The following is a 27,411-nucleotide window of genomic DNA, read 5'->3' on the forward strand; positions in this document are numbered from 1 at the left end:
GGCAGTGAGCTACTAACTGTGGAGTACCAGATACCTGGCAGTGAGCTACTAACTGTGAGGTACCAGATACCTGGCAGTGAGCTACTAATTGTGGGGTACCAGATACCTGGCAGTGAGCTACTAATTATGGGGTACCAGATACCTGGCAGTGAGCTACGAACTGTGGGGTACCAGATACCTGGCAGTGAGCTACTAACTGTGGGGTGCCAGGTACCTGGCAGTGAGCTACTAACTGTGGGGTGCCAGATACCTGGCAGTGAGCTACTAACTGTGGGGTGCCAGATACCTGTCAGTGGGCTACTAACTGTGGAGTACCAGGTACCTGGCAGTGAGCTACTAACTGTGGGGTACCAGATACCTGGCAGTGAGCTACTAACTGTGGAGTACCAGATACCTGGCAGTGAGCTACTAACTGTGGGGTACCAGATACCTGGCAGTGAGCTACGAACTGTGTGGTATCAGATACCTGGCAGTGAGCTACTAACTATGGGGTACCAGATACCTGGCAGTGAGCAACTAACTGTGGGGTACCAGGTACCTGGCAGTGAGCTACTAACTGTGGGGTACCAGGTACCTGGCAGTGAGCTACTAACTGTGGGGTACCAGATACCTGGCAGTCATTTGAGGGGTTCTGGGTAAGAATCATCTCTGCAGTTTGTGAACATGTGAACCTGCCAATTGAATTATTGGCCCGGATTTTGCAGTCATCGGCGAAGGAATAGCTGTTTATTGCGGTTACAGCTGCCCAAGGACTTTTCGTGGGCTTTGGTGCGGTAACATACGGTGATTCGCTATCCACTTCAGCGCGGCTACCTCTACAGGGGATCTGTGGCATGTGAGAATAGGGCAAGCAACAGTGTGACTCTTCAACCAGTCAGATTCAGGTGGCTGGGGGGTTGGGGTGTGAAGGATCGGAAAGAGCGGCAGGGGTAAGGTTGTGGGTTGGGTGGAGGGGTAAGCTGGATCCAGTTGGTAAATGGAAAGGCCTGCCTTTAGCTATCTTTCCCCTGCCTGCCACCCCCAATGTAAAAATAAGAGGTGGGTGGGTTTTGGTCGAGATTGAGATATTTAATATTTTAACATCCCACCTGATCCAAACCCACTCATTTTGGAGATAAAAGAGACAGGAAAAATGATTTTGTTTTAATTATTTTTAAATCTCCAAAATTAATTAAAATCTGAAGGAATGAGATTGCACGCATGTAAAATGATATTTTCAGGGCCAGAGAGGTTTGTAGAAATTAAAGGGGAGAAATTCGTGTGGTTTGCACCACCCATTAGTACCACAAGATGGCACTAAAACGCCGTTGAGAGCTTTAACGCCACATGATGCCGGTTCCAGCACCGCATGCCATGTTGGTATTGCCGGTAGCGCTGCCACTGAATGCAATCGCCGGGGACCTCGCCATCAAGGAGATTGTGACATCAGTGAGTGAAGCCTTCACTCACCCTGACCACCCGTGTGTAGTCGTTAAACTTCCTCCTGCACAGTGTGTGGGTCCTGGGGAGCACGGTGCTGCCCATGACGTGGTCTGCCACCTCCCTCCACATGGTGCGGGAGACTTGGCGAGGGCCTCCTGCCAGTTGATACAGGACCGCCCGCCTTCTCCCCACCACTAAAACCAAGGCCTCCAAAGTTTCCTCGGAAAACCTCCGGGCTCTCCCTCAGACAGCAATCTGCCATCGGGATTTGTAAATAAGTGCTCCTTCTCCTCCTTCTCCTTCTCCTTCTCCTTGTCCTTCTCCTTCTCCTTGTCCTTCTTCTCCTTCTTCTTCTCCTTCTCCTTCTCCTTGTCCTTGTTGTTGAGGCAGCTGCACACCCAACAGTACTGAGAATGAGGTGCTGCAGCATCAATAAACCTCCCCTTTAAGCACTGAAAAAAGCCTGTGGCTATCATTACTTGTGTTTAGACTGCCCCCAATATTGGTCCAGTGTAACACCAATGAGTTTGTGTTTTTAGACAAGAATCATGACTGCAATCATTTTAATGAAGAGTGAGGATGAATTTTGCGTGCAGCCGAGATGATTTTCAACTGGCGTTACTGAACCGTTTTTAGTCTCAACGCTGCCCATTTCTTGGCTATAACAGATTTCTAGCCCTAAGACTTATCACACCGTTAAAAACTCCACTTATACCTGAATGCACCAGCCCTAACTTTTTATGGTGAGCTTAGTGGGTAACTAGTGGGTAAATGTGGACACTGGAAGTTGCTGTCTGATTTACATCATAATAATGGTGAGCGCTGGTAGCCTCACTATTATTATTACCGCAATATCTGGGCCAAAGCTGTGGCTTAGTGGGTAGCACACTCGCCTATGAGTCAGATGGTTGTGGGCTCAACTCCCACTCCAGGGACTTGAGCACATAAATCCAGGCTGACACTCCAGTGCAGAGCTGAGGGAGTGCTGCACTGTCGGAGGTGCCGTCTTCCAGATGAGACGTTAAACTGAGGCCCCGTCTGTTCTCTCAGGTGGATGTAAAAGATCCCATGGCACTATTTCGAAGAAGAGCAGGGGAGTTATCCCCGGTGTCCTGGCCAATATTTATCCCTCAATCAACATAACAAAAACAGATTATCTGGTCATTATCACACTGCTGTTTGTGGGAGCTTGCTGTGTGTAAATTGACTTGACGCGTTTCCCACATTACAACAGTGACTACACTCCAAAAGTACTTAATTGGCTGTAAAGCACATTGAGACACCCAGTGGACATAAAAGGTGCTATATAAATGCAAGTCTTTGTTTATAGTCTCAATTGGATTGCTGGATATCTGTATTGTTCATTTTTAAAAACTAATTCCGGAATACATTTGAGTGATAATTCAGTTCCTAATGACATGGCCCCTCATTTGGCATTAAATTGCAGTCTCATTGATAGAGGCTGCAGGATGGGTGGTGTGCAAAATGAAGACCGTCACACTGATAACAGGGGATGCTTTGCTGATGTAGGTTATTGGAACGGTGTAGAGGGACATACGAACAAACAAAATTGACAGGCAGGAAAAGACCAGCTGACCCATCAAGCCTGCCCACACTCAATGGCTGGCTGGAATATCATGACCATCCACTTCACCTCTAATCCCCGCCTCCACAACAATGTCACCTCCTGGGAGAGGCAGAAAGCAGAGAAAAGCTCAGAGGAGTATTACTCTTGAGTCAGTCTCGTTATGCCTGACCTGGGAGTGCTCAAAATGGAAAGTGTTCATAGCATCATTGAAATTTACAGGACAGAATTTCTATGATTCTATTCTGTTCTATTCATTCACCAATGCTACCATTCCTCACTCTAATAAACACAATATTCACACACAAAGTAGAAACAAATGAATGATGCAAGCCATTGAGTGTAATAGAGGTGATATGGACCAGAGGATAAAGCACATGGCATCATCTAGTTGGTATTGTCGAGTTGTAGAATGCAATACATCAACAATTTGAGTTACATTGGGGTGGGGAGCAGTGAGCCACTTGGGGTGCCTCAGGGATAAAAGTTGGAACCACTCAACAATAAGAAATTGCATTTATATAGCGCCTTCAATGTCGTAAAACATCCCAAGGCACTTCACAGGAGTGTAATCAGACAAATAAAATTGACACCGAGCCAAACAAGGGGGCACAATTTGCGGCCCCTACGGATGTATACAAAGTGCAGATGCGCCTGTAGGGACCCCGCAAGTTCCGGGTTTAGGCATGCAAAGCACATGAACTTGGAATCAGTCAAGAATTCTCTTCACAGGTCGTTCAAATCCAAAAGCCAATGCCCTTGAAATTCTTAGCCTGGTAAAAGCAGGAATTAGGCCAGCTTTTACCAGCCATAAGAGATTAAAGTTTTCTTTTAAAATACTTATTTAAATGCCATTTTAAATAATTTTAAACATGTAATGTCTTTTTTTTAAATTTCATGTGTTTGTGTATTTTTTATGTGATTTATACTTATGGCCGTTCCATACAGAAGGAATCCCCATCAGCATGAATGGGGATTCCCTTCTTTAATGGCTGCGTCTATTTGCACTAACTGAAAGGCAGCCGTTTCTCTGATTGGCTCTCCATTTTCACATGACCTATTGCTGATTGGTTCCCTTGGAGGATAAGCCACACCCTGAAGTTCCTCTGGAATGTGTTCTGACTGACTTTCCAATTTGTAATTCGATCCATGTTGACTTCAGAAGCCACAGAGGATAGATCTCCCTAAAAGCCACCAAGTTCCAGCCGAAGTCCCTTACCCCACGCAAGACCTTACCCCCCGCCCGTAGCTGGGGCTTTGTGTGCGGATTGTTAACAGGTTTATTGTGTATGAAGTGAATAGTGACAGTGCCGTGACTTCTGGATTTCATCCACCCCAACGATGTCCCTAGTAACACACCAGGGGGTTGGAGGAACGTGAACCATCTTTTCTGAGTTCCATCTCTCCTCTTCAATTCCAGCCCCACCCCCCCACCTCCACCTGTGTCTCTCTTCCCCCCCCTCCTCCCATCCTCGCAAACTCTCTCTTTCTTCCCCTTCCCCCCCCCCTCAGGCCCTCTCTCTCTTCTCCCCCCCCCCCCTTCCCAATGGCGCCGCGGGTAGCTTGGGGCTCAGCGGATGCGTTCGGCTGCTGCTGAATGAATCAGAGGCAACATGGTGTTGGATGCGTGCGCAGAAAAAGGTTAGTGGGAATTAAGCTGGGGGGTGGGTGCAGAGTCGGTGATATTTGTCCTAACTCTCGAGCAAACACATACGCAGAAGGGAGACTTAGTACAAATAGTTACTCCGTTCTTTTATTGGTTGGGCCAACCCACGTATCCCAGAGGTGTTTGCGAACCCCCTGGTATATGTGGGCCTTCTGCCTGCAGGTACCTGGAGAGGCCCAAGAGCACGAATCTATGATCGTCCCAGACCACTGGGTAAATTTCTAGATATTTTGCAGGCGAAGGCATCTGCCCACAGGAAGCCTCCGACCACAAATTTTGGGCCAAGGAGACATTAGCACCGGTGACCAAAAACATTCACAACTTTCACAACTTCAGGATGCTACAAACCACTGTTCAGCGCCTTTCCGAATGCTTCTTCTCCACTTTGAGCGGTCTTAGATTTGCAAGAGTCGGAGGGGATGTTACATTTTTTCAGGAAGGCTTTGAGGGTGTTCTTGAAACATTTACTCTGCCCTCTTGGGGCGGCATGATCGGAGGACCAGTGAAAATCGGCGAGCGGTGAGAATCAGCGGGCGGTGAGAACCAGTAGCATCGCAAAACGTCCTTCCTTCAGGCCTGCGTGTGGAGGAGCAACAGTACAGCAGTCCTCATCAGATGAGCTGGGGATCAAGGGGAAGCAGCAGCAGAAGGGATACCTCAACGCCTAACAGGTCGTTGCCAACATCGGGGTCGGGACATGGGACCAGCATCAAGGTCGGGACACGGGGCCGGCAGAGAGGTCGGGGCACGGGGCCGGCAGAGAGGTCGGGACATGGGGCCGGCAGAGAGGTCGGGACACGGGGCCGGCAGAGAGGTCGGGGCATGGGGCCGGGACACGGGGCCGGCAGAGAGGTCGGGGCATGGGACCGGGACAAGGGGCCGGCAGAGAGGTCGGGGCACGGGACCGGCAGAGAGGTCGGGACACGGGGCCGGCAGAGAGGTCGGGACACGGGGCCGGCAGAGAGGTCGGGACACGGGGCCGGCAGAGAGGTCGGGACACGGGGCCGGCAGAGAGGTCGGGACACGGGGCCGGCAGAGAGGTCGGGACACGGGGCCGGCAGAGAGGTCGGGACACGGGGCCGGCAGAGAGGTCGGGACACGGGGCCGGCAGAGAGGTCGGGACACGGGGCCGGCAGAGAGGTCGGGACACGGGGCCGGCAGAGAGGTCGGGACACGGGGCCGGCAGAGAGGTCGGGACACGGGGCCGGCAGAGAGGTCGGGACACGGGGCCGGCGGAGAGGTCGGGGCATGGGGCCGGGACACGGGGCCGGCAGAGAGATCGGGGCATGGGACCGGCAGAGAGTTCGGGACACTGGGCCGGCAGAGAGATCGGGACATGGGGCCGGGACACGGGGCCGGCAGAGAGATCGGGGCATGGGGCCGGCAGAGAGATCGGGGCATTGGGCCGGGACACTGGGCCGGCAGAGAGATCGGGACATGGGGCCGGGACACTGGGCCGGCAGAGAGATCGGGGCATGAGGCCGGGACACGGGGCCGGCAGAGAGATCGGTGCATGGGGCCGGGACACTGGGCCGGCAGAGAGATCGGGACACGGGGCCGGCAGAGAGATCGGGGCATTGGGTCGGGACACTGGGCCGGCAGAGAGATCGGGACATGGGGCCGGGACACTGGGCTGGCAGAGAGATCGGGGCATGAGGCCGGGACATGGGGCCGGCAGAGAGATCGGGGCATGGGGCCGGGACACTGGGCCGGCAGAGAGATCGGGACACGGGGCCGGCAGAGAGATTGGGACAAGGGGCCGGCAGAGAGGTCGGGACACGGGGCCGGCAGAGAGGTCGGGACACGGGGCCGGCAGAGAGGTCGGGGGTCGGGACCACCATCGAGAGTGGGACACGGAGCCAGCAGAGGGGTCGGGGCCAGCAGAGAAGTCAGGGGTCGGGGCCAGCGGAGAGGTCGGGACATGAGACCAGAATACGTGCAGCCATTAGCAAGGACCCAGCGGCCAAAGCGAGAACGGCTGGAGAGAGCCTGTGAATAGAAAGCAGCGAGCTGGAGTCGGTGGGGGGGGGTGCCTGGGGCACAGTGGCAGAATCTTGTATGTGGTGTATATTGTAGATGGAATGATGTCTCCATGTAAGGAGTGGGTGATTAGAAGGTCTGTGTTTGTAATGCTACCTTACTGATAGAAGCTCAGACTACATGTGACCTATAAGTTAGCAGTTAATTGTGTGCTGTCTTTTCTTACTATAATTGTTTTGATTTTCACCTGACTTGCCTTAACGCATTTGTGCAGAGACTATGGAAGGTGGAACTCAATCGTTCAATTGAGCAGGCGGATGTCTGCCCCAGAAAGGATCTCTGGATATATCTGCTACCAAAACATTGTGTGTGCAAGGATGAGGGGCAGAATGCATTTTCTCCTTTCTCTCTATTTATGCTGTATTTTAAACTGACAGTTCAGCAGAATGTTAAATTATTCAAAGAATTTGAATGCTAAATGTTAAATTATTCAAATGTTACCTTTTTCCCCTCAGAACATTGACATCACAAATTTCAGCAGTAGTTGGAATGATGGTCTTGCATTCTGTGCTGTGCTTCACACATATCTTCCAGCACATATCCCCTACCAGGAGCTGAACAGTCAGGACAAGGTAACGCCAGCATCTGGTGATATGTTGATTAAAATCATTATCTTTTCAATCCTGTGTGGACTGAATGCCCTCCACATCTTTCACATATTCAGGTTTTATACTTTTTATTTTAGCAGAGTTCTGGAGGTTGACAGGTAGCTTGGGCCAGTCGCTGTGAGGTGGCTGACAGAGGCATGGGATGTTTGCTCCATGATAAGGTGGCTGAGATTGAAGTGTGGTGAATAGTGAGCACAAAGCTTTGACCTGCTTGTCTGTGGCACAGTTTACTGGAGCACCTTTGAATTTCCAGTGTTGAGTTAGTATAACTTGGCCACAATTAAGTTGATGAAAATTGCCTAACTTGCAGTATTCTCAAGAAAGTCCATTTAAGGTGCAAAGGCTGGCCATTAGAATTTATTTCCTTTAATTTCATTTTTTCTCCATTTTTCCCACTCCCTTTCCCTCCCCTCCCCTCCCCTGATGGTATTGACACTATCTGGGGTATAGTGACCTTCAGTAACTGTTGATATTGGCAGGCCATTCACCCATTTAGAGCATCACAGCTGAGCCTTAAAGGGTGATCTTTCGAAACAAGTGGTTTGTGACATGCTATTGTACACTGTGATCCAGTGAATGCGGTGTTATAGGAAACTGCCGAAAACAGGATGCGCAGTATTTAGAAATAATTCACAATCTTCGCACAGGAAAACAAACTGTTTGTGTACAACTTTGTGAAACTACAGGCAGACTTTCAATACTTAGTTCCTCAGTAAATTATATTTTTATATATATGGGTGCAGTTACCAAACTCTACCCCACTTCCCCCACTATCAAAGAAGAGGACAATTGAACCTGTCAACCCACCAGGTCTGTGGTTTCGAAGGGTCTGGTGAATGTGTTGTCATAATGGTCAGGATGGTGCAGGAAATAACAACTCTAGTCCTTGCCAGGCGAAATGTTGGGAGTTAAAGACTATTTAAGTCTAATTATGCAAAGCAAATGATATTATAGGAAAAGAGAATAATTTTGAGTCCCTTTATTGCCTCGCTGCCTACAGCAAAATAAACGAATATTTTATAAAAATGAACTATAGATTTTTAAAATATAATTTAACTGCTTTTTTTCTCCCCTAACCACCGACTCCGTCTCTCTCTCTAGCATCTATCTGAGGCTAAACCAGACTGTTTGCAACCTAGGTGTCATATTTGACCCCGAAATGAGCTTCAGGCCACATATCTGCAGCATAACTAAAACCGCCTATTTTCACCTCCATAATGTTGCCCGCCTCCGCCCTTGCCTCAGCTCATCTGCTGCTGAAACGCTCATCCATGCCTTTGTTACCTCTAGACTTGACTACTCCAACGCCCTCCTGGCTGGCCTCCCACATTCTACCCTACGTAAACTTGAAGTCATCCAAAATTCGGCTGCCTCTGTCCTAACTCGCACCAAGTCCGGCTCACCCATCATCCCTGTGCTCGCTAACCTACATTGGCTCCTAGTTAAGCAACGCCTCGATTTTAAAATCCTCATCCTTGTTTACAAATCCCTCCATGGCCTCGCCCCTCCTTATCTCTGTAATCTCCTCCAGCCCCTCAACCCCCCCCCAAGATATCAGCGCTCCTCAAGTTCTGCTCTCTTGAGCATCCCTGATTATAACTGCACCACCATTGGTGGCCGTGCCTTCAGCTGTCTAGGCCGCAAGCTCTGAAACTCCCTGCCTAAACCTCTCTACCTCTCTACCTCTCTCTCCTCCTTTAAGATGCTTCTTAAAACCAACCTCTTTGACCAAGCTATTGGTCACCTGCCTTAATTTCCTCTTATCTGGCTTGGTGTCAAATTTATTTTTTGTCTTTTAACACTCCTGTGAAGCGCCTTGGGATGTTTTACTACATTAAAGGCGCTATATATACTTGTTGTTGAAGTAGTACAACCCGCAAGAAAGAATAGGATTAAGTCCATCAAAAACAGCTCCGGGAGAAGCCAGGTCTGGAACGTGGTAATCTGAGGGTTAGTGCCAGTGTCATCTATCGCCCGTACAGGGGTTGTCCATTCAGGAGGGTAGAGACCTGCTAGAGGAAGGAGTGGTTCCTATTCCTCGGGCATTGGGACAAGTTCTGGAGCATGAGTGAGCAGAACCAACAGGAAGACCGACACCTGGACAGAGTTGGGGCTAATATCCCTGGGCAGGGTTTGAACTACTAAAGCTGGAGAGTGGCAGAAAAAGAGTGGAAAGGCAGCTTTGAAAGGAAAGTGTGGTAATAAGGATGTAGAAAGGTTAAAGAGGACAACATTTTAAAACAATCAGGAGGTGAGAAGGTAAAAAAGAAGTAATTGTGTAGTGAAGGGAATGTATCCTCAACTGTATTCATATTAAAGCACAAATTATAAGAAAATTAAGCAAAATTTGCTGAATGAGCACTTTGCATCTGTCTTCACCAACAAAGAAGATGCTGCCATAGACAGGGAAGGAGGAGGAAGAGGAGATACTGGATGGGATTAAAATTGATGTACTAGAAAGGCTGGCTGTAGCTAAAATAGATAGGTCGCCAGGACCGGATGGGATGCATCCTAGGATGCCGAGGAAAGTTAAGGAAGAAATCGCGGAGGTACTGGCCATATTCTTCCAATGCTCCTTAGAAACGGGGGTGGTGCCAGAGGACTGGAGAATTGCAAATGTTACACCCTTGTTCAAAAAAGGTTGCAAAGATAAACCCAGCAACTACAGGCCAGTCAGTTTAACCTCGGTAGTGGGGAAGCTTTTAGAAACAATAATCAGGGACAAAATTAGCAGTCATTTGGACAAGTGTGAATTAGTTAAGGAAAGCCAGCACAGATTTGTTAAAGGCAAATTGTGTTTAACCAACCTGATTGAGTTTTTTGATGAGGTAACAGAGAGGGTTGAAGAGGGCAATGCGGTTGATGTGGTGTACATGGATTTCCAAAAGACGTCGACAAAGTGCCACATAATAGGCTTGCCAGCAAAGTTGAAGCCCATGGAATAAAAGGGACAATGGCAGCAGTAAATTTAATTAAATTGAACAAGGTTATAAAGGGATGGCAGTGCAGGTGGTGTGCCACAACTGCAGCATGTGGGAGTTTGTGGAGAGCATTGTGATCCCGGACAACCATGTTTGCAGTAAGTGCATACATCTTGAGGAACTTCAGCTTAGAGTTGTTGAGCTGGAGTCTGAGATGCAGACATTGCTGGATATCAGGGAGGAGAGTTACCTGGACACTTTCATCCAGGAGGCAGTCACACCCCTTAGGTTATAGTGGTCAGGGACAGGAGGGTATGACTGCAACTCAGGCAGGTAAGGGGACCCCAGGTGCAGTGCTGGAGGAGTCTCGGCATTTGTCCATATCCAACAGATATGAGATTTTTGCTGCCTGTGTGGATAAGGGGAAAGCCTGCAGGATGGATGAGCAAACTGAGCAGGGTGCAGGAGGCTACTCAAGTGGGGGGAGTGAAAGGGAATGTAGTTGTGTTAGGGACCAGTATAGTCAGAAAGATAGATACTGTTCTCTGCAGCCGTGACCGGGAATTCTGAAGATTGTGCTGCCTGCCCGGTGCCAGGGTTAAAGACATCTTCTCATGGCTGGAGAAGAGCTTGCAGTAGCAAGGGGAGGATCCAGTTGTCGTGATCCATGTAGGAACCAATGACATAGGTCGAACTAGAAATGAGGTTCTGCTGGGAGAGTTTGAGGAGTTGGGGTCCAAATTAAAAAGCGTAATAATCTCTGGATTGTTACCTGAGCCATGCACCAATTGCCATTGGAATAAGCAGATTGGAAGGTTCACTGCGTGGCTCAAAGAGTGGTGTGGGAGGCACGGCTCCAATTAAATAGGACTGGAACTAGTGTCCTGGTGAAACAAATAACGGGCAGTAGACAGGGCTTTAACCTAATGAAGGGGGGTTGGGAGGATTCAGGAAAGAATAAATTTAAAAACAGCAAGAGAAATGTCAAGGCTCTCGAGCAGAGCAGAGTTTTGGGTAACAATTAGCAGAGTGGGTCAGGAAGGGACAGAGAGAGTAACAAAGGGCATTACTGGCTACGGTGACATCAGGAAAAAATAGAAAAAAGTCAGAGCTAAAGGCACTATATCTGAATGCGCTAAGCATTCGCAACAAAATAGATGTATAATAGCACAGATAAAAGAAAAGAACGACTAAAAAAAATTGAGAGGGAAGATAAGATTATGGGCCCAAGTTTCGGGCCGCGCCTAAAACGGCGCAGCCCGGACCTGGACGCCCGTTTTTCATGCCACAAAGTGCGCCTAAAAAAAACTTACCTATTCTCCGGCTCCCTGTAGGCCCTCTGGAGCTGGGTGCGGCGCAACACGAGCTGTAGGGGGCGGAGCCAGGTCCCTGCGCTGAAAACAGTGCCGGGACCTCTGCACATGCGCGCTACAGTGGGCGAGCATGTGCAGTAGCTCCAGGCGCCCAAAACTGTGGGAGGGGCCCGAAGCACGCAGCCTCTAGCCCTGGCCGAATGGCCTCACTGGGGCTGCGTGGATAAGGCTCCTCCCACCCGACCCGACCCGACCCCCCCCCCCGGCGACTCGACCTCTGCTTCCCCCCCGGCGACCCAGTCTCCGCGCCCCCCCCCCCCCCCTCAGCGACATCCCCCCCCGCCCCCGAGACCCGACACCACCTTCCTGTAAATCCAGCCCGAAGTCTTGGGCCCGGCCGTTCAGCCCCCTTCTCTCCCTTCCCTCCCTCCCTCCTCTCTCCCTTCCCTCCCTCCCTCCTCTCTCCCTCCATCCTCTCTCCCTTACCCCCCCTCTCCCCCTCCTCTCCTCCCCCCTTCTCCTCTCCTCCCCGCTTCTCCTCTCCTCCCCGCTTCTCCTCTCCTCCCCCCTTCTCCTCTCCTCCCCCCTTCTTCCCCCCCCACCCACCCACCCCCCCTTCTCCTCCCCCCCACCCTCTCCTCCTCTTCCCCCCCCCCCCACCCCCTCCTCCTCTTCCCCCCCCCCCACCCCCTCCTCCTCTCCCCCCCACCTCCCTCCTCCTCTCCCCCAGCCCCCTCTCCTCTCCCTCCACCCCCACCCCCCTTCACCCCCTCTCCCTCCCCCACCTCCCCCCCACTTCTCCCCCTCACTGACAGAGACACACTGGGGGGGGGGGGGGGCGGCCCAGCACGCTGTTGGAGGCCTCCCGGTGCTGCAGTCGGTAAGTAGAAAATGTTTTATTTATTGATTTTTTTTAAAAACATTTTTTTTTGGATTGATTTATTGATGTATTTATCATTTATTATTGATGATGGCTCTTTATTTGTAAAACTGAAGTGTTTAATGTTTGTAAACTTCCCTTTAAACCCTAGCCCCCCCCCCCCCCCCCCCCATCCCCTACTCCTAATTTGTAACCTACGCCTGATTTTCTAAAGTGTAGACAAGGTTTTTTCGAACGTACAAAAATCTTCTCTTAATCCATTCTAAGTTAATTTGGAGTAAGTTTTCACTGCCTAAACTTTGAAAACAGGCTTAAGTGGCCGGACACGCCCCCTTTTGAAAAGAAAATTCTGTTCCAAAGTGAAACTGTTCTAACTGACTAGAACTGGAGCAAACTAAATGCCGAGAATTCAAATTTCTAAGATACTCCATTCTAAACCAGTTGCTCCAAAAAAACAGGAGCAACTCAGGCCGAAACTTGGCCCCATTGAAAGTAAACTAGCACAAAATATAAAAACAGATAGTAAAAGGAAAAGAGTGGCTGAAGTAAATCTTGGTCCCTTAGAGGATGAGATTGGGGAATTAATAATGGGGAACAAGGAAATTTTGTATCGGTCTTCACGGTAGAAGACACTAAAAACATCCTAACAGTGGAAAATCAAGGGGCTATAGGGAGGGAGGAACTTAAAACAATTACCATCAGTAAAGAAGTAGTACTCGGTAAAATAATGGGACTAAAGGCGGATAAGTCCCCGGGAGCTGATGGCTTTCATCCTAGGGTCTTAAAAAAAAGTGGCTGCAGAGATAGTGGATGCATTGGTTGTAATCTACTAAAATTTCCTGGATTCTGGGGAGGTCCCAGCGGATTGGAAAACTGCAAATGTAACGCCCCTATTTAAAAAAGGAGGCAGACAGAAAGCCGGAAACTATAGACCAGTTAGCCTAACATTCGTTGGGAAAATGCTGGAGTCCATTATTAAGGAAGCAGTAGCAGGACTTTAGAAAAGCATAATACAGTCAAGCAGAGTCAGCATGGTTTTATGAAAAGGAAATTATATTTGCCAAATTTGCTGGAGTTCTTTGAAGATGTAATGAGCAGGGTGGATAAGGGGGAACCATGGATGTGGTGTATTTGGATTTCGAGAAGGCATTCGATAAGGTGCCATATAAAAGGTTACTGCCCAAGATAAAAGTTCACAGGATTGGGGGTAATATATTAGCATGGATAGAGGATTGGCTAACTAACAATAAACAGAGAGTCGGGATAAATGGGTCATTTTCCAGTCAGCAAACAGTAACTAGTGGGGATGAAGGGGCCAAGTGTAATGTAGTCAAGTTTGCTGATGATACAAAGATGGGTGGGAAAGCAAATTGTGAGGAGGACACAAAAAATCTGCAAAGGGATATAGATAATCCAAGTGAGTGGGCAGACATTTGGCAGATGGAGTATAATGTGGGAAACTGTAAGGTTGTCCACTTTGGCTGGCAGAAAAAATAGAAAAGCAAATTATAATTTAAATGGAGAAAAATTGCAAAGTGCTGCAGTACAGAGGGACCCGGGGGTCCTTGTGCATGAAACACAAACATTAGTATGCAGGTACAGCAAGTAATCAGGAAGGCAAATGGAATGTTGGCCTTTATTGCAAGGGGGATAGAATATAAAAGCAGAGAAGTCCTGCTGCAACTGTACAGGATATTGGTGAGGCCACACTTCGAGTACTGCGTACAGTTTAGGTCTCTGTATTTAAGGAAGGATATACTTGCATTGGAGGCTGTTCAGAGAAGGTTCACCAGGTTGATTCCAGAGATGAGGTGGTTGACATATGAAGGTAAGTTGAGGAGGTTGGCGTTCAGAAGAATGACAGGTGATCTTATTGAAACATATAAGATAATGAGGGGGCTCGACAAGGTGGATGCAGAGAGGATATTTCCACTCATAGGGGAAACTAAAACTAGGGGACATAGTCTCAGAATAAGGGGCCGCCCATTAAAAACTGAGATGAGAAGGAATTTCTCCTCTGAGGGTTGTCAATCTGTGTAATTCTCTGCCCCGGAGAGCTGTGGAGGCTGGGTCATTGAATATATTTAAGGCAGAGATAGACAGATTTTTGAGCGATAAGAAATTAAAGGGTTATGAGGAGCGGGCAGGGAGGTTAAGCTTAGTCCATGATCAGATCAGCCATGATCTTATTAAATGACGGAGCAGGTTCGAGGGGCCAAATAGCCTACTCCTGCTCTTATTTCTTATGTTCTTAGAAATAAATAGGTTTGATCTAATAGCCATTACAGAGATGTGGTTGCAAAGTTACCAAGGTTGGAAACTAAATATTCCAGGATACTTAACTTTTAGAAGAGATAGGCAAAATGGAAAAGAGGGAGGGGTAGCCCTGATAAAGGATGGGATAAAGACAGTAGAGAGAAAGTATCTTGGCTCCGAAAATCAAGAAGTAGAATCAGTTTGGGTGGAGCTAAGGAACAGCAAGGGGCAGAAAACATTGGTGGCCCCCAAACATTAGTTGTAATATAGGACAGAGTATAAATCAAGAAATTAGAGGTACATATAACAAGGGTAATACAGTAATCATGGGAGGCTTTAATTTACATATAGACTGGGGAAACCAAATATGCAGTAATAGTGTGGAGGACGAATTCATGGAATGTTTACAAGATAGTTTTCTAGATCAGTATGTTGAGGAATCAACTAGGGAACAGGCTATTTTAGATCTAGTATTGAGCAATGAGAAAAGGTTAATTAATAACCTTGTAGTAAAGGGGCCTTTAGGGAAGAGTGACCATAATATGATAGAAGTTTATATTGCGGGGGGGGGGAGGGGGGAAATTGCAGTGGGTGGCTTCCTGCAGGCGAATGCCTCCAACCGAAAAGAAAATTACAAAAATACCAGGTGGTCCCAGAGGAATGTAGGATGGCACTCGGAGACGTAGTTTCGCAGTCCAGCGTACGGAAACATGTCATCGTATATGTATCCTGGGATCACGTGGGCCTGGATCACCAATCACAATGTAGTATTCTCATTCATAGTATTGGGAGCTCTGAGCACTGTGCTCCTATTACTATCAATAAAAATACCCCTAAAATCAAATATAACACACATAATAAATGTTAAAAATATTTTAATAGAGTTAAAAAATAAACTTATCTTCATAGACAAGATTTTTAATATAAAAATAAGTATGTTTTAAAACTCTTATGCTGGTAAAAGTAGATTATACACCAGGCGTAAGAGTTTGAAGGTCATTCGCTGGGCAAGAGTTGGGCAAGTAGCTCAAATCGCAACCCATGAATGTCCTTCCTGTGGGGATGCGTGCGATTTGTCAAAAGACATTTTGACATCATAAAAGCCAATTCTCGGTGCATGTGCATCGTGCATAGAATATGAGAGTAAACTAGCGAGAGACATAAAAACAGACGGAAAGCTTCTATCGGTATGTAAAAAGGAAAAGACTAGTGAAAGTAATTGTGGGTCCCTTACAAGCTGAGAAGGAGAAATTATAATGGAGAATAAGAAAATGGCAGAAATATTAAACAAATACTTTGTGTCTTTCTTCAAGGAACAGGACGTAAAAAACCTCCTAGAAATAGTGGAGAACCAAGGGTCTAGTGAGACGGAGGAACTGAAAGAAATTAATATTAGTAAAAAAAATGGTACTGGTGAAATGAATGGGACTGAAAGCCGATGAATCCCCTGAACCTGATGGCCTACATCCTCGGGTTTTGAAAGAGATGGCTATAGAGATAGTGGATGCATTGGTTGTCACCTTCCAAAATTCCATAGATTCTGGAACGGTTCCCGTGGATTGGAAGGTAGCAAGTGTAACCCCGCTATTTAAGAAAGGAGGGAGAGAGAAAACAGGGAACTACAGACCAGTTAGCCAGACATCATTAGAAGAGAAAATGCTAGAATCTATTATTAAGAACGTGGTAACAGGGCACTTAGAAAATGATAATAGGATTGGAAGGGAAATCATGTTTGGCAAATCTGTAATCGAGTTTTTTTGAGGTTGTAACTCGCGGAATAGATAAGGGGGAACCAGTGGATGTGGTGTATTTGGATTTTCAGAAGGCATTCGATAAGGAGCCAAGAGGCTTCAAGGGGATATAGACAGGCTAAGTGAGTGGGCAACGACATGGCAAATGGAATATAATGTGGAGAAATGTGAAGTTATCCACTTTAGTAGGAAAAATAGATACGCATACGCATAGTCCAAGTCAGCATGGATTTGTGAAAGGGAAATCATGCTTGACAAATCTTCTGGAATTTTTTGAGGATGTTTCCAGTAGAGTGGACAAGGGAGAACCAGTTGATGTGGTATATTTGGACTTTCAGAAGGCTTTCGACAAGGTCCCACACAAGAGATTAATGTGCAAAGTTAAAGCACATGGGATTGGGGGTAGTGTGCTGACATGGATTGAGAACTGGTCAGACAGGAAGCAAAGAGTCGGAGTAAATGGGGACTTTTCAGAATGGCAGGCAGTGACTAGTGGGGTACCGCAAGGTTCTGTGCTGGGGCCCCAGCTGTTTACACTAATGATTTACTGTACATTAATGATTTAGACGAGGGGATTAAATGTAGTATCTCCAAATTTGCGGATGACACTAAGTTGGGTGGCAGTGTGAGCTGCAAGGAGGATGCTATGAGGCTGCAGAGCGACTTGGATAGGTTAGGTGAGTGGGCAAATGCATGGCAGATGAAGTATAATGTGGATAAATATGAGGTTATCCACTTTGGTGGTAAAAACAGAGAGACAGACTATTATCTGAATGGTGACAGATTAGGAAAAGGGGAGGTGCAAAGAGACCTGGGTGTCATGGTACATCAGTCATTGAAGGTTGGCATGCAGGTACAGCAGGCGGTTAAGAAAGCAAATGGCATGTTGGCCTTCATAGCGAGGGGATTTGAGTACAGGGGCAGGGAGGTGTTGCTACAATTGTACAGGGCCTTGGTGAGGCCACACCTGGAGTATTGTGTACAGTTTTGGTCTCCTAACCTGAGGAAGGACATTCTTGCTATTGAGGGAGTGCAACGAAGGTTCACCAGACTGATTCCCGGGATGGCGGGACTGACCTATCAAGAAAGACTGGATCAACTGGGCTTGTATTCACTGGAGTTCAGAAGAATGAGAGGGGACCTCATAGAAACGTTTAAAATTCTGACGGGGTTAGACAGGTTAGATGCAGGAAGAATGTTCCCAATGTTGGGGAAGTCCAGAACCAGGGGACACAGTCTAAGGATAAGGGGGAAGCCATTTAGGACCGAGATGAGGAGGAATTTCTTCACCCAGAGAGTGGTGAACCTGTGGAATTCTCTACCACAGAAAGTTGTTGAGGCCAATTCACTAAATATATTCAAAAAGGAGTTAGATGAAGTCCTTACTACTAGGAATCAAGGGGTATGGTGAGAAAGCAGGAATGGGGTACTGAAGTTGCATGTTCAGCCATGAACTCATTGAATGGCGGTGCAGGCTAGAAGGGCCGAATGGCCTACTCCTGCACCTATTTTCTATGTTTCTATGTTTTTAAATGGTGAGAGATTGGGAAATGTTGGTGTTCAGAGGGACCTGGGTGTCCTTCTACACGAATCACTGAACGTTAACGTGCAGGTACAGCAAGCAATTAAAACAAATGGTATGTTGGCATTTATTACAAGAGGATTTGAGTATAAGAGTAAAGATGTCTTACTGCAATTATATAGGGCCCTGGTGAGACCGCACCTGGAGTATTGTGTACAGTTTTGGTCTCTTTACCTAAGAAAGGATATACCAAAGGGAGGATGTTTCCCCTGGCTGGGGAGTCTAGAACCAGGGGTCACAGTCTCAGAATAAGGGGTCGGCCATTTAGGACAGAGATGAGAAGTAATTTCTTTACTCAGAGCGTGATGAATCTTTGGAATTGTCTACCCCAGAGGGCTGTAGAGGGTCAGTTTTTGAGTATATTCAAGACAGAGATCAATACATTTTTGGATAATAAGGGAATCAAGGAATATGGGAGTTGAGGTAGACGATCAGCCATGATCTTATTGAATGGCGGAGCAGGCTCGAGGGGCCGAATGGCCTATTCCTATTTCTTATGTTCTTATGGATACGAAATTGGCTAAGTGACAGGAAACGGAGTAGTGGAGAACGGTTGTTTTTCGGACTGCAGGAAGGTATATTGTGGGGTTCCCCAGGGGTCGGTACTGGGACCACTGCTTTTCTTGATATATATTAGTGACTAGGATGTGGGTATACAGGGCACAATTTCAAAATTTGAAGATCACTTAAAACTTGGAAGTATAGTGAACAGTGAGCAAGATAGTGATAGACTTCAAGAGGACATAGACAGGCTGGTGGAATGGGCTCTCACGTGGCAGATTAAATTTAACGCAGAAAAGTGCAAAGTGATACATTTTGGTAGAAAGAACGAGGAGAGAAAATATAAACTCAAGGATACAATCCTAAAGGGAGTGTATGAACAGGGATATATGTGCACAAATCGTTGAAGGTGGCAGGACAGGTTGAGCAAACAGTTAAAAAAGCATACTGGGGCCTGGGCTTTATGAATAGAGATCTAGAGTACAAAAGCATGGAAATTATGATGAACCTGTATAAAACACTGGTTCGGCCTCAACTGGACACTGCAATTTAGGGAAGGATGTGAAGGTCTCCACGAGGGTGCAGAAAAATTCATGAGAATGATCCCAGGGATGAGGGACTTCAGTTGCATGGAGAGACTGGAGAAGCTGGGGTTGTTCTCCTTGGAGCAGAGGAGATTTGATAGAGGTGTTCAAAATCATGAGGGGTCTAGACAGAGTATATAGAGAGGAACTGTTCCCATTGGTAGAAAGGTCGAGAACCAGAGGACACAGATTTAAGGTGATTGGCAAAAGAACTAAAGGCGACATGAGGAAAAACTTTTTTATGCAGCAAGTGGTTAGGATCTGGAATGTGCTCCCTGAGAGGGTGGTGGAGGCAGACTCAATCACAGCTTTCAAAAGCGAGTTGGATAAGTACCTGAAGGAAAACAAATTGCAGGACTATGGGAAAAGGGCGGGGAGTGGGACTGGCTGAAGTGCTCTTGCAGAGAGACAGCACGGGCTCGACGGGCCAAATGGCCTCCTTCCGTGCTGTGATTCTAAGCAATTCGCGTCATTGATTAAAATAGAAAATCAAAACAATTTCTGTTTGGGGAGCAGAAAGTAAACAGTTGGAGTGAAAGGAATTTTCTCAGGCTGCCACAACGTGGTGAGAAGTGATCCACAGAGCTGTATAACGAATGCTTTTGCTTTGTGGATGTGTAATCTATCAATGAATTAAAGGGATTAGGAAAAAAAAAACACATAGGATGGTTAGAATGTGGAATTGTCTGCAGAAAAGCAGGAATGGGGTATTAAAGTTGCATGATCAGCCATGATCTTATTGAATGGTGGTGCAGGCTCAAAGGGTCGAATGGCCTACTCCTGCACCTACTTTCTATGTTTCTATAAATCGTTGAATTAGGAACAGAAGGAGGCTATTCAGCCTCTCAGGACTGTGCTGCCATTTGATTAGATCATGGTTGATCTGTGCCTCAGCTCTGTTTACCTTCCATTGTTCCATATCCCTTACTACCCTTGCCCAACAAAAATGTGTATCAATCTCACTTTTGAAACTTTTAATTCCTCTAGCCTAAACCGCTTTTTGAGGAGAGAGTGTTCAGGTTGCCACTGCACTTTGCATGAAGAAGTGCTTCCTGCCATCATCAATGAAAACTCCAGCTCTAATTTTAATGTTATGGCCCCTTGTTCTGGACTCCCCCCACCAGAGGAAATCTTTTCTCTCTATCTACCCTATCAAATCCTTTAATACCTCATTTAAATCACCCCTCGATCTTCTATGCTGGAGGGAATGCGAGCGTAGTTCATGCAACCTGCCCTTATTAACCCTTTTAGCCCTGGTATCATTCTGGTGCATTAGCACTGCAGCCCCCTCCAAGGCCAGTATCTCCTTAGGTACAGTGCCCAGAACTGAGCACAGTGCTCCAGATGCAATCCAACCAGTTTTATATAACTCTCGGATCATTTCCACCTCTCTGTATGTCAGCCATTTTGAGATAAAGGTTAACATTCCATTAGCCTGTTTAATGACATTTTCACTTTTAATGATATTTAATGTTCACTAGCTTTTAGTAATTTCTGTATATGGACCCTTACATCTCTGCTCCTCCACAGTTCCTAGCTTCTCACCATTTACAAAATACTCTGATCTATCTTGGGTCCAAAATGGATGACCTCACACTTTGCCACATTGAACTCCGTCTGTCACAGTTGTGCCCACTCACTTAATCCATCAATGTAACTTTGCAATTCTCTGCTCCCAGCTACACTATTTGCTGTGTCACCTAACTTGGTGTTGTGAGGAAACTTGAATACACAGCTCACTATTCTTTCATCTGAGACATTTATAAATATAGTGAAAAGCTGTGGCGCTAGTACAAATCCTTCAGGGACACCACTAGTCACATCCTACCATTGTTGGGGAGTCCAAAACTAGGGGCCATAAATATAAGATAGTTACTAATAAATCCAATAAGGAATTTCAGAGAAACTTCTTTGCCCGGAGAGTTGTTAGAATGTGGAACTCACTAGCACAGGGAGTAGTTGAGGCGAATAGCAGAGATGGGGAAGCTTAGGTAAGTACATGAGGGAGAAAGGATGAAAAGGATGGTGATGGGGTGAGATGTAGTGAGGCTGGTGTGGAACATAAAGACCAACACACATCCGTTGAGCCAAATGGCCTGTTTCTGTGCTGTAAATTCTATATAATTGGAGCATATGCCCATTATCCCTACTCTCTGTCTCCTACCTCCTAACCAATTCCCGACCCATGGAATAGGATACATCCATTTTTCTGCACTTCCATTTTTGTTAATAGTCTCTTGTGTGGAACCTTATCAAATGCCTTCTCAAAGTCTAAATAAAAAACATCCATGGGCACTCTCATATCGACCACGTTCGTGACCTCCTCAAAAAGTTCAGCTAGGTTAGTAAGATACGAAAACTCAAAATAAGTCAAGGAGCGGAACGTACAAGATTTAATATAAGCAAACAAATGGTAATGGAAAAATAATGAGACTAAAAACAGATGCATTCCCGGGCCCTGATGGTTTCTACCCCGGGGTAGTAAAAGAAGTAGGTGAGAAAATTGTACATCCTTTACAAATCCACTGGTTCCCTGTTCAGCTCATATTTGTCCAAATGCGCCAACGAGGGTATAGAGGAGATTTACGAGTATGTTGTCTGGACTGGAGAATTTTGGCTATGAGGAAAGAGTGAATAGGAGGGACCTATTTCTCTCAGCAGTGAGGTGAATAACCAGGAGACATAGATTTAAAGTAAATGGTAGAATGATTAGAAAGGAGTTGAGGAGGGTGGTGGGAGTCTGGAACTCACTGCCTGAAAGGGTGGTAGAGGCAAAAACCCTCCCCATGTTTACAAAGTGCTCAGTGTGCACTTGAAGTGTCGTAACCTATATGGCTACGGACCAAGAACTGGTAAGAGGGATTAGGCTGGCTAGCTCCTTTCAGCCGTCATGGATACAATGGACCGAATGGCCTTCTCCTGTGCCGAAAAGATCTATGTGGGTCTTTCATCTACACTACACATAGATCTGTGTTAACAAGCACCTTTTCATTTGAAAGCCTATATAAAGGTTTAGGGTTAATAGATGTTTCTGTTCTCTGGATGTGTTTCTAACAGTAGGCTTCTAACTTCTTGTGTCTTTATTTTGCAGCGAAGAAATTTTTCCCTCGCCTTCCAGGCAGCTGAAAGTGTTGGCATCAAATCCACACTGGTATGTTTTTAAATAAAACACTCTCACTGAACGGTCAGCTCTTCATTCTAATCATATAATGCAAGTCGTTACACTCTGCCTCTCTTTATGCTCTCTATTATTCTGCTGTTAATGTTGTAGTATGTTCATGGAAGTCAGAAAAATATATTTTTTCAACTGTTTGTGCTTTCTATAATTAAATAGGCTTTCTTCCGTATACAGATTTTTATCTCGGGTCTAAACATTGCATGGGCCGTGCACAAGTGGGAGCCGCTTCCAGCTCCCAGTGCTCTGGGCTTGGTGCAGTAAGTTTTGGTTTCCAGGCTATTGTGCGATTAATGAAACCCCAGATGTTACGTCAATGTTTATTCTATTGAGCACCATTGTTTGTTTTATCAGTACAAAAATAAACTGCTGGAACTGTTTACAATACAATAGTACTCTCAAAATCAAAACTTTTGGTATCCAACCAATACCCGGGTCAGGGACCCTCGATCCCCGCACCGTGTCCGGGTCAGGGACCCTCGATCCCCGCACCGTGTCCGGGTCAGGGACCCTCGATCCCCGCACCGTGTCCGAGTCAGGGACCCTCGATCCCCGCACCGTGTCCGGGTCAGGGACCCTCGATCCCCGCACCGTGTCCGGGTCAGGGACCCTCGATCCCCGCACCGTGTCCGGGTCAGGGACCCTCGATCCCCGCACCGTGTCCGGGTCAGGAACCCTCGATCCCCGCACCGTGTCCGGGTCAGGGACCCTCGATCCCCGCACCGTGTCCGGGTCAGAGACCCTCGATCCCCGCACCGTGTCCGGGTCAGGGACCCTCGATCCCCGCACCGTGTCCGGGTCAGGGACCCTCGATCCCCGCACCGTGTCCGAGTCAGAGACCCTCGATCCCCGCACCGTGTCCGGGTCAGGGACCCTCGATCCCCGCACCGTGTCCGGGTCAGGGACCCTCGATCCCCGCACCGTCTCCGGGTCAGGGACCCTCGATCCCCGCACAGTGTCCGGGTCAGAGACCCTCGATCCCCGCACCGTCTCCGGGTCAGAGACCCTCGATCCCCGCACAGTGTCCGGGTCAGAGACCCTCGATCCCCGCACCGTGTCCGGGTCAGGGACCCTCGATCCCCGCACCGTGTCAGGGTCAGAGACCCTCGATCCCCGCACCGTGTCCGGGTCAGAGACCCTCGATCCCCGCACCGTGTCCGGGTCAGGGACCCTCGATCCCCGCACCGTGTCCGGGTCAGGGACCCTCGATCCCCGCACAGTGTCCGGGTCAGAGACCCTCGATCCCCGCACAGTGTCCGGGTCAGAGACCCTCGATCCCCGCACCGTGTCCGAGTCAGGGACCCTCGATCCCCGCACCGTGTCCGGGTCAGAGACCCTCGATCCCCGCACCGTGTCCGGGTCAGGGACCCTCGATCCCCGCACAGTGTCCGGGTCAGGGACCCTCGATCCCCGCACCGTGTCCGGGTCAGGGACCCTCGATCCCCGCACCGTCTCCGGGTCAGAGACCCTCGATCCCCGCACAGTGTCCGGGTCAGAGACCCTCGATCCCCGCACCGTGTCCGGGTCAGAGACCCTCGATCCCCGCACCGTGTCCGGGTCAGAGACCCTCGATCCCCGCACCGTGTCCGGGTCAGGGACCCTCGATCCCCGCACAGTGTCCGGGTCAGAGACCCTCGATCCCCGCACAGTGTCCGGGTCAGGGACCCTCGATCCCCGCACCGTGTCCGAGTCAGGGACCCTCGATCCCCGCACAGTGTCCGGGTCAGGGACCCTCGATCCCCGCACAGTGTCCGAGTCAGGGACCCTCGATCCCCGCACAGTGTCCGGGTCAGGGACCCTCGATCCCCGCACAGTGTCCGGGTCAGGGACCCTCGATCCCCGCACAGTGTCCGAGTCAGGGACCCTCGATCCCCGCACAGTGTCCGGGTCAGAGACCCTCGATCCCCGCACAGTGTCCGGGTCAGGGACCCTCGATCCCCGCACAGTGTCCGGGTCAGGGACCCTCGATCCCCGCGCAGTGTCCGAGTCAGGGACCCTCGATCCCCGCGCCGTGTCCGGGTCAGGGACCCTCGATCCCCGCACCGTGTCCGGGTCAGGGACCCTCGATCCCCGCACCGTGTCCGGGTCAGGGACCCTCGATCCCCGCACCGTGTTCGGGTCAGAGACCCTCGATCCCCGCACCGTGTCCGGGTCAGGGACCCTCGATCCCCGCACCGTGTCCGGGTCAGGGACCCTCGATCCCCGCACCGTGTCCGGGTCAGGGACCCTCGATCCCCGCACCGTGTCCGGGTCAGGGACCCTCGATCCCCGCACAGTGTCCGGGTCAGAGACCCTCGATCCCCGCACCGTGTCCGGGTCAGGGACCCTCGATCCCCGCACAGTGTCCGGGTCAGGGACCCTCGATCCCCGCACCGTGTCCGGGTCAGGGACCCTCGATCCCCGCACAGTGTCCGAGTCAGGGACCCTCGATCCCCGCACAGTGTCCGGCGAGTCAGGGACCCTCGATCCCCGCACAGTGTCCGGGTCAGAGACCTTCGATATCCGCGCCGTGTCCGGGTCAGGGACCCTCGATCCCCGCACCGTGTCCGGGTCAGAGACCCTCGATCCCCGCACCGTGTCCGGGTCAGAGACCCTCGATCCCCGCACAGTGTCCGGGTCAGGGACCCTCGATCCCCGCACAGTGTCCGAGTCAGGGACCCTCGATCCCCGCGCCGTGTCCGGGTCAGGGACCCTCGATCCCCGCACCGTGTCCGGGTCAGGGACCCTCGATCCCCGCACCGTGTCCGGGTCAGAGACCCTCGATCCCCGCACCGTGTCCGGGTCAGGGACCCTCGATCCCCGCACAGTGTCCGGGTCAGAGACCCTCGATCCCCGCACCGTGTCCGGGTCAGAGACCCTCGATCCCCGCACAGTGTCCGAGTCAGGGACCCTCGATCCCCGCACCGTGTCCGGGTCAGGGACCCTCGATCCCCGCACCGTGTCCGGGTCAGGGACCCTCGATCCCCGCACCGTGTCCGGGTCAGGGACCCTCGATCCCCGCACAGTGTCCGAGTCAGGGACCCTCGATCCCCGCACAGTGTCCGGGTCAGAGACCCTCGATCCCCGCACAGTGTCCGAGTCAGGGACCCTCGATCCCCGCACAGTGTCCGGGTCAGGGACCCTCGATCCCCGCACAGTGTCCGGGTCAGAGACCTTCGATATCCGCGCCGTGTCCGAGTCAGGGACCCTCGATCCCCGCACCGTGTCCGGGTCAGAGACCCTCGATCCCCGCACAGTGTCCGGGTCAGGGACCCTCGATCCCCGCACCGTGTCAGGGTCAGAGACCCTCGATCCCCGCACAGTGTCCGGGTCAGAGACCCTCGATCCCCGCACCGTGTCCGGGTCAGGGACCCTCGATCCCCGCACCGTGTCCGGGTCAGGGACCCTCGATCCCCGCACCGTGTCCGGGTCAGAGACCCTCGATCCCCGCTCCGTGTCCGGGTCAGGGACCCTCGATCCCCGCACCGTGTCAGGGTCAGGGACCCTCGATCCCCGCACCGTGTCAGGGTCAGGGACCCTCGATCCCCGCCCAGTGTCCGGGTCAGGGACCCTCGATCCCCGCCCAGTGTCCGGGTCAGGGACCCTCGATCCCCGCACAGTGTCCGAGTCAGGGACCCTCGATCCCCGCACCGTGTCCGGGTCAGAGACCCTCGATCCCCGCACCGTGTCCGGGTCAGGGACCCTCGATCCCCGCACCGTGTCCGGGTCAGGGACCCTCGATCCCCGCACAGTGTCCGGGTCAGAGAGCCTCGATCCCCGCACAGTGTCCGCGTCAGGGACCCTCGATCCCCGCACAGTGTCCGAGTCAGGGACCCTCGATCCCCGCACAGTGTCCGGGTCAGGGACCCTCGATCCCCGCACAGTGTCCGGGTCAGAGACCTTCGATATCCGCGCCGTGTCCGAGTCAGGGACCCTCGATCCCCGCACCGTGTCCGGGTCAGAGACCCTCGATCCCCGCACAGTGTCCGGGTCAGGGACCCTCGATCCCCGCACCGTGTCAGGGTCAGAGACCCTCGATCCCCGCACAGTGTCCGGGTCAGAGACCCTCGATCCCCGCACCGTGTCCGGGTCAGGGACCCTCGATCCCCGCACCGTGTCCGGGTCAGGGACCCTCGATCCCCGCACCGTGTCCGGGTCAGAGACCCTCGATCCCCGCTCCGTGTCCGGGTCAGGGACCCTCGATCCCCGCACCGTGTCAGGGTCAGGGACCCTCGATCCCCGCACCGTGTCAGGGTCAGGGACCCTCGATCCCCGCACAGTGTCCGGGTCAGGGACCCTCGATCCCCGCCCAGTGTCCGGGTCAGGGACCCTCGATCCCCGCACAGTGTCCGAGTCAGGGACCCTCGATCCCCGCACCGTGTCCGGGTCAGAGACCCTCGATCCCCGCACCGTGTCCGGGTCAGGGACCCTCGATCCCCGCACCGTGTCCGGGTCAGGGACCCTCGATCCCCGCACAGTGTCCGGGTCAGAGAGCCTCGATCCCCGCACAGTGTCCGCGTCAGGGACCCTCGATCCCCGCACAGTGTCCGGGTCAGAGACCCTCGATCCCCGCACAGTGTCCGGGTCAGAGACCCTCGATCCCCGCACAGTGTCCGGGTCAGAGACCCTCGATCCCCGCACAGTGTCCGGGTCAGAGACCCTCGATCCCCGCTCCGTGTCCGGGTCAGGGACCCTCGATCCCCGCACCGTGTCCGGGTCAGGGACCCTCGATCCCCGCACCGTGTCCGGGTCAGGGACCCTCAATCCCCGCACCGTGTCCGGGTCAGGGATCCTCGATCCCCGCACCGTGTCCGGGTCAGGGACCCTCGATCCCCGCACAGTGTCCGGGTCAGCGACATAAAAACATAGAAAATAGGTGCAGGAGTAGGCCATTCGGCCCGTCTAGCCTGCACCGCCATTCAATGAGTTCATGGCTGAACATGCAACTTCAGTACCCCATTCCTGCTTTCTCACCATAACCCTTGATCCCCCTAGTAGTAAGGACTTCATCTAACTCCTTTTTGAATATGTTTAGTGAATTGGCCTCAACAACTTTCTGTGGTAGAGAATTCCACAAGTTCACCACTCTCTGGGTGAAGAGGTTTCTCCTCATCTCGGTCCTAAATGGCTTACCCCTTATCCTTAGAC

General features: G+C 50.4%; 1 protein-coding gene across 1 annotated transcript in view; it reads left to right on the forward strand.

Annotated features, from left to right (window-relative positions):
• specc1la (sperm antigen with calponin homology and coiled-coil domains 1-like a) overlaps nucleotides 1-27,411 on the forward strand; it is a 477,385-nt gene that overhangs the window by 435,800 nt on the left and 14,174 nt on the right. The window contains exons 16-17 of the mRNA XM_070888305.1: nucleotides 7,169-7,285; nucleotides 22,201-22,260. Coding sequence (XP_070744406.1) covers nucleotides 7,169-7,285; nucleotides 22,201-22,260 — 177 coding nt within the window. The remainder of the gene's footprint in view (nucleotides 1-7,168; nucleotides 7,286-22,200; nucleotides 22,261-27,411) is intronic.

This window comes from Pristiophorus japonicus, chromosome 8 (genome assembly GCF_044704955.1).
Source record: "Pristiophorus japonicus isolate sPriJap1 chromosome 8, sPriJap1.hap1, whole genome shotgun sequence".
In the NCBI taxonomy this organism is placed as follows: domain Eukaryota; kingdom Metazoa; phylum Chordata; class Chondrichthyes; family Pristiophoridae; genus Pristiophorus; species Pristiophorus japonicus.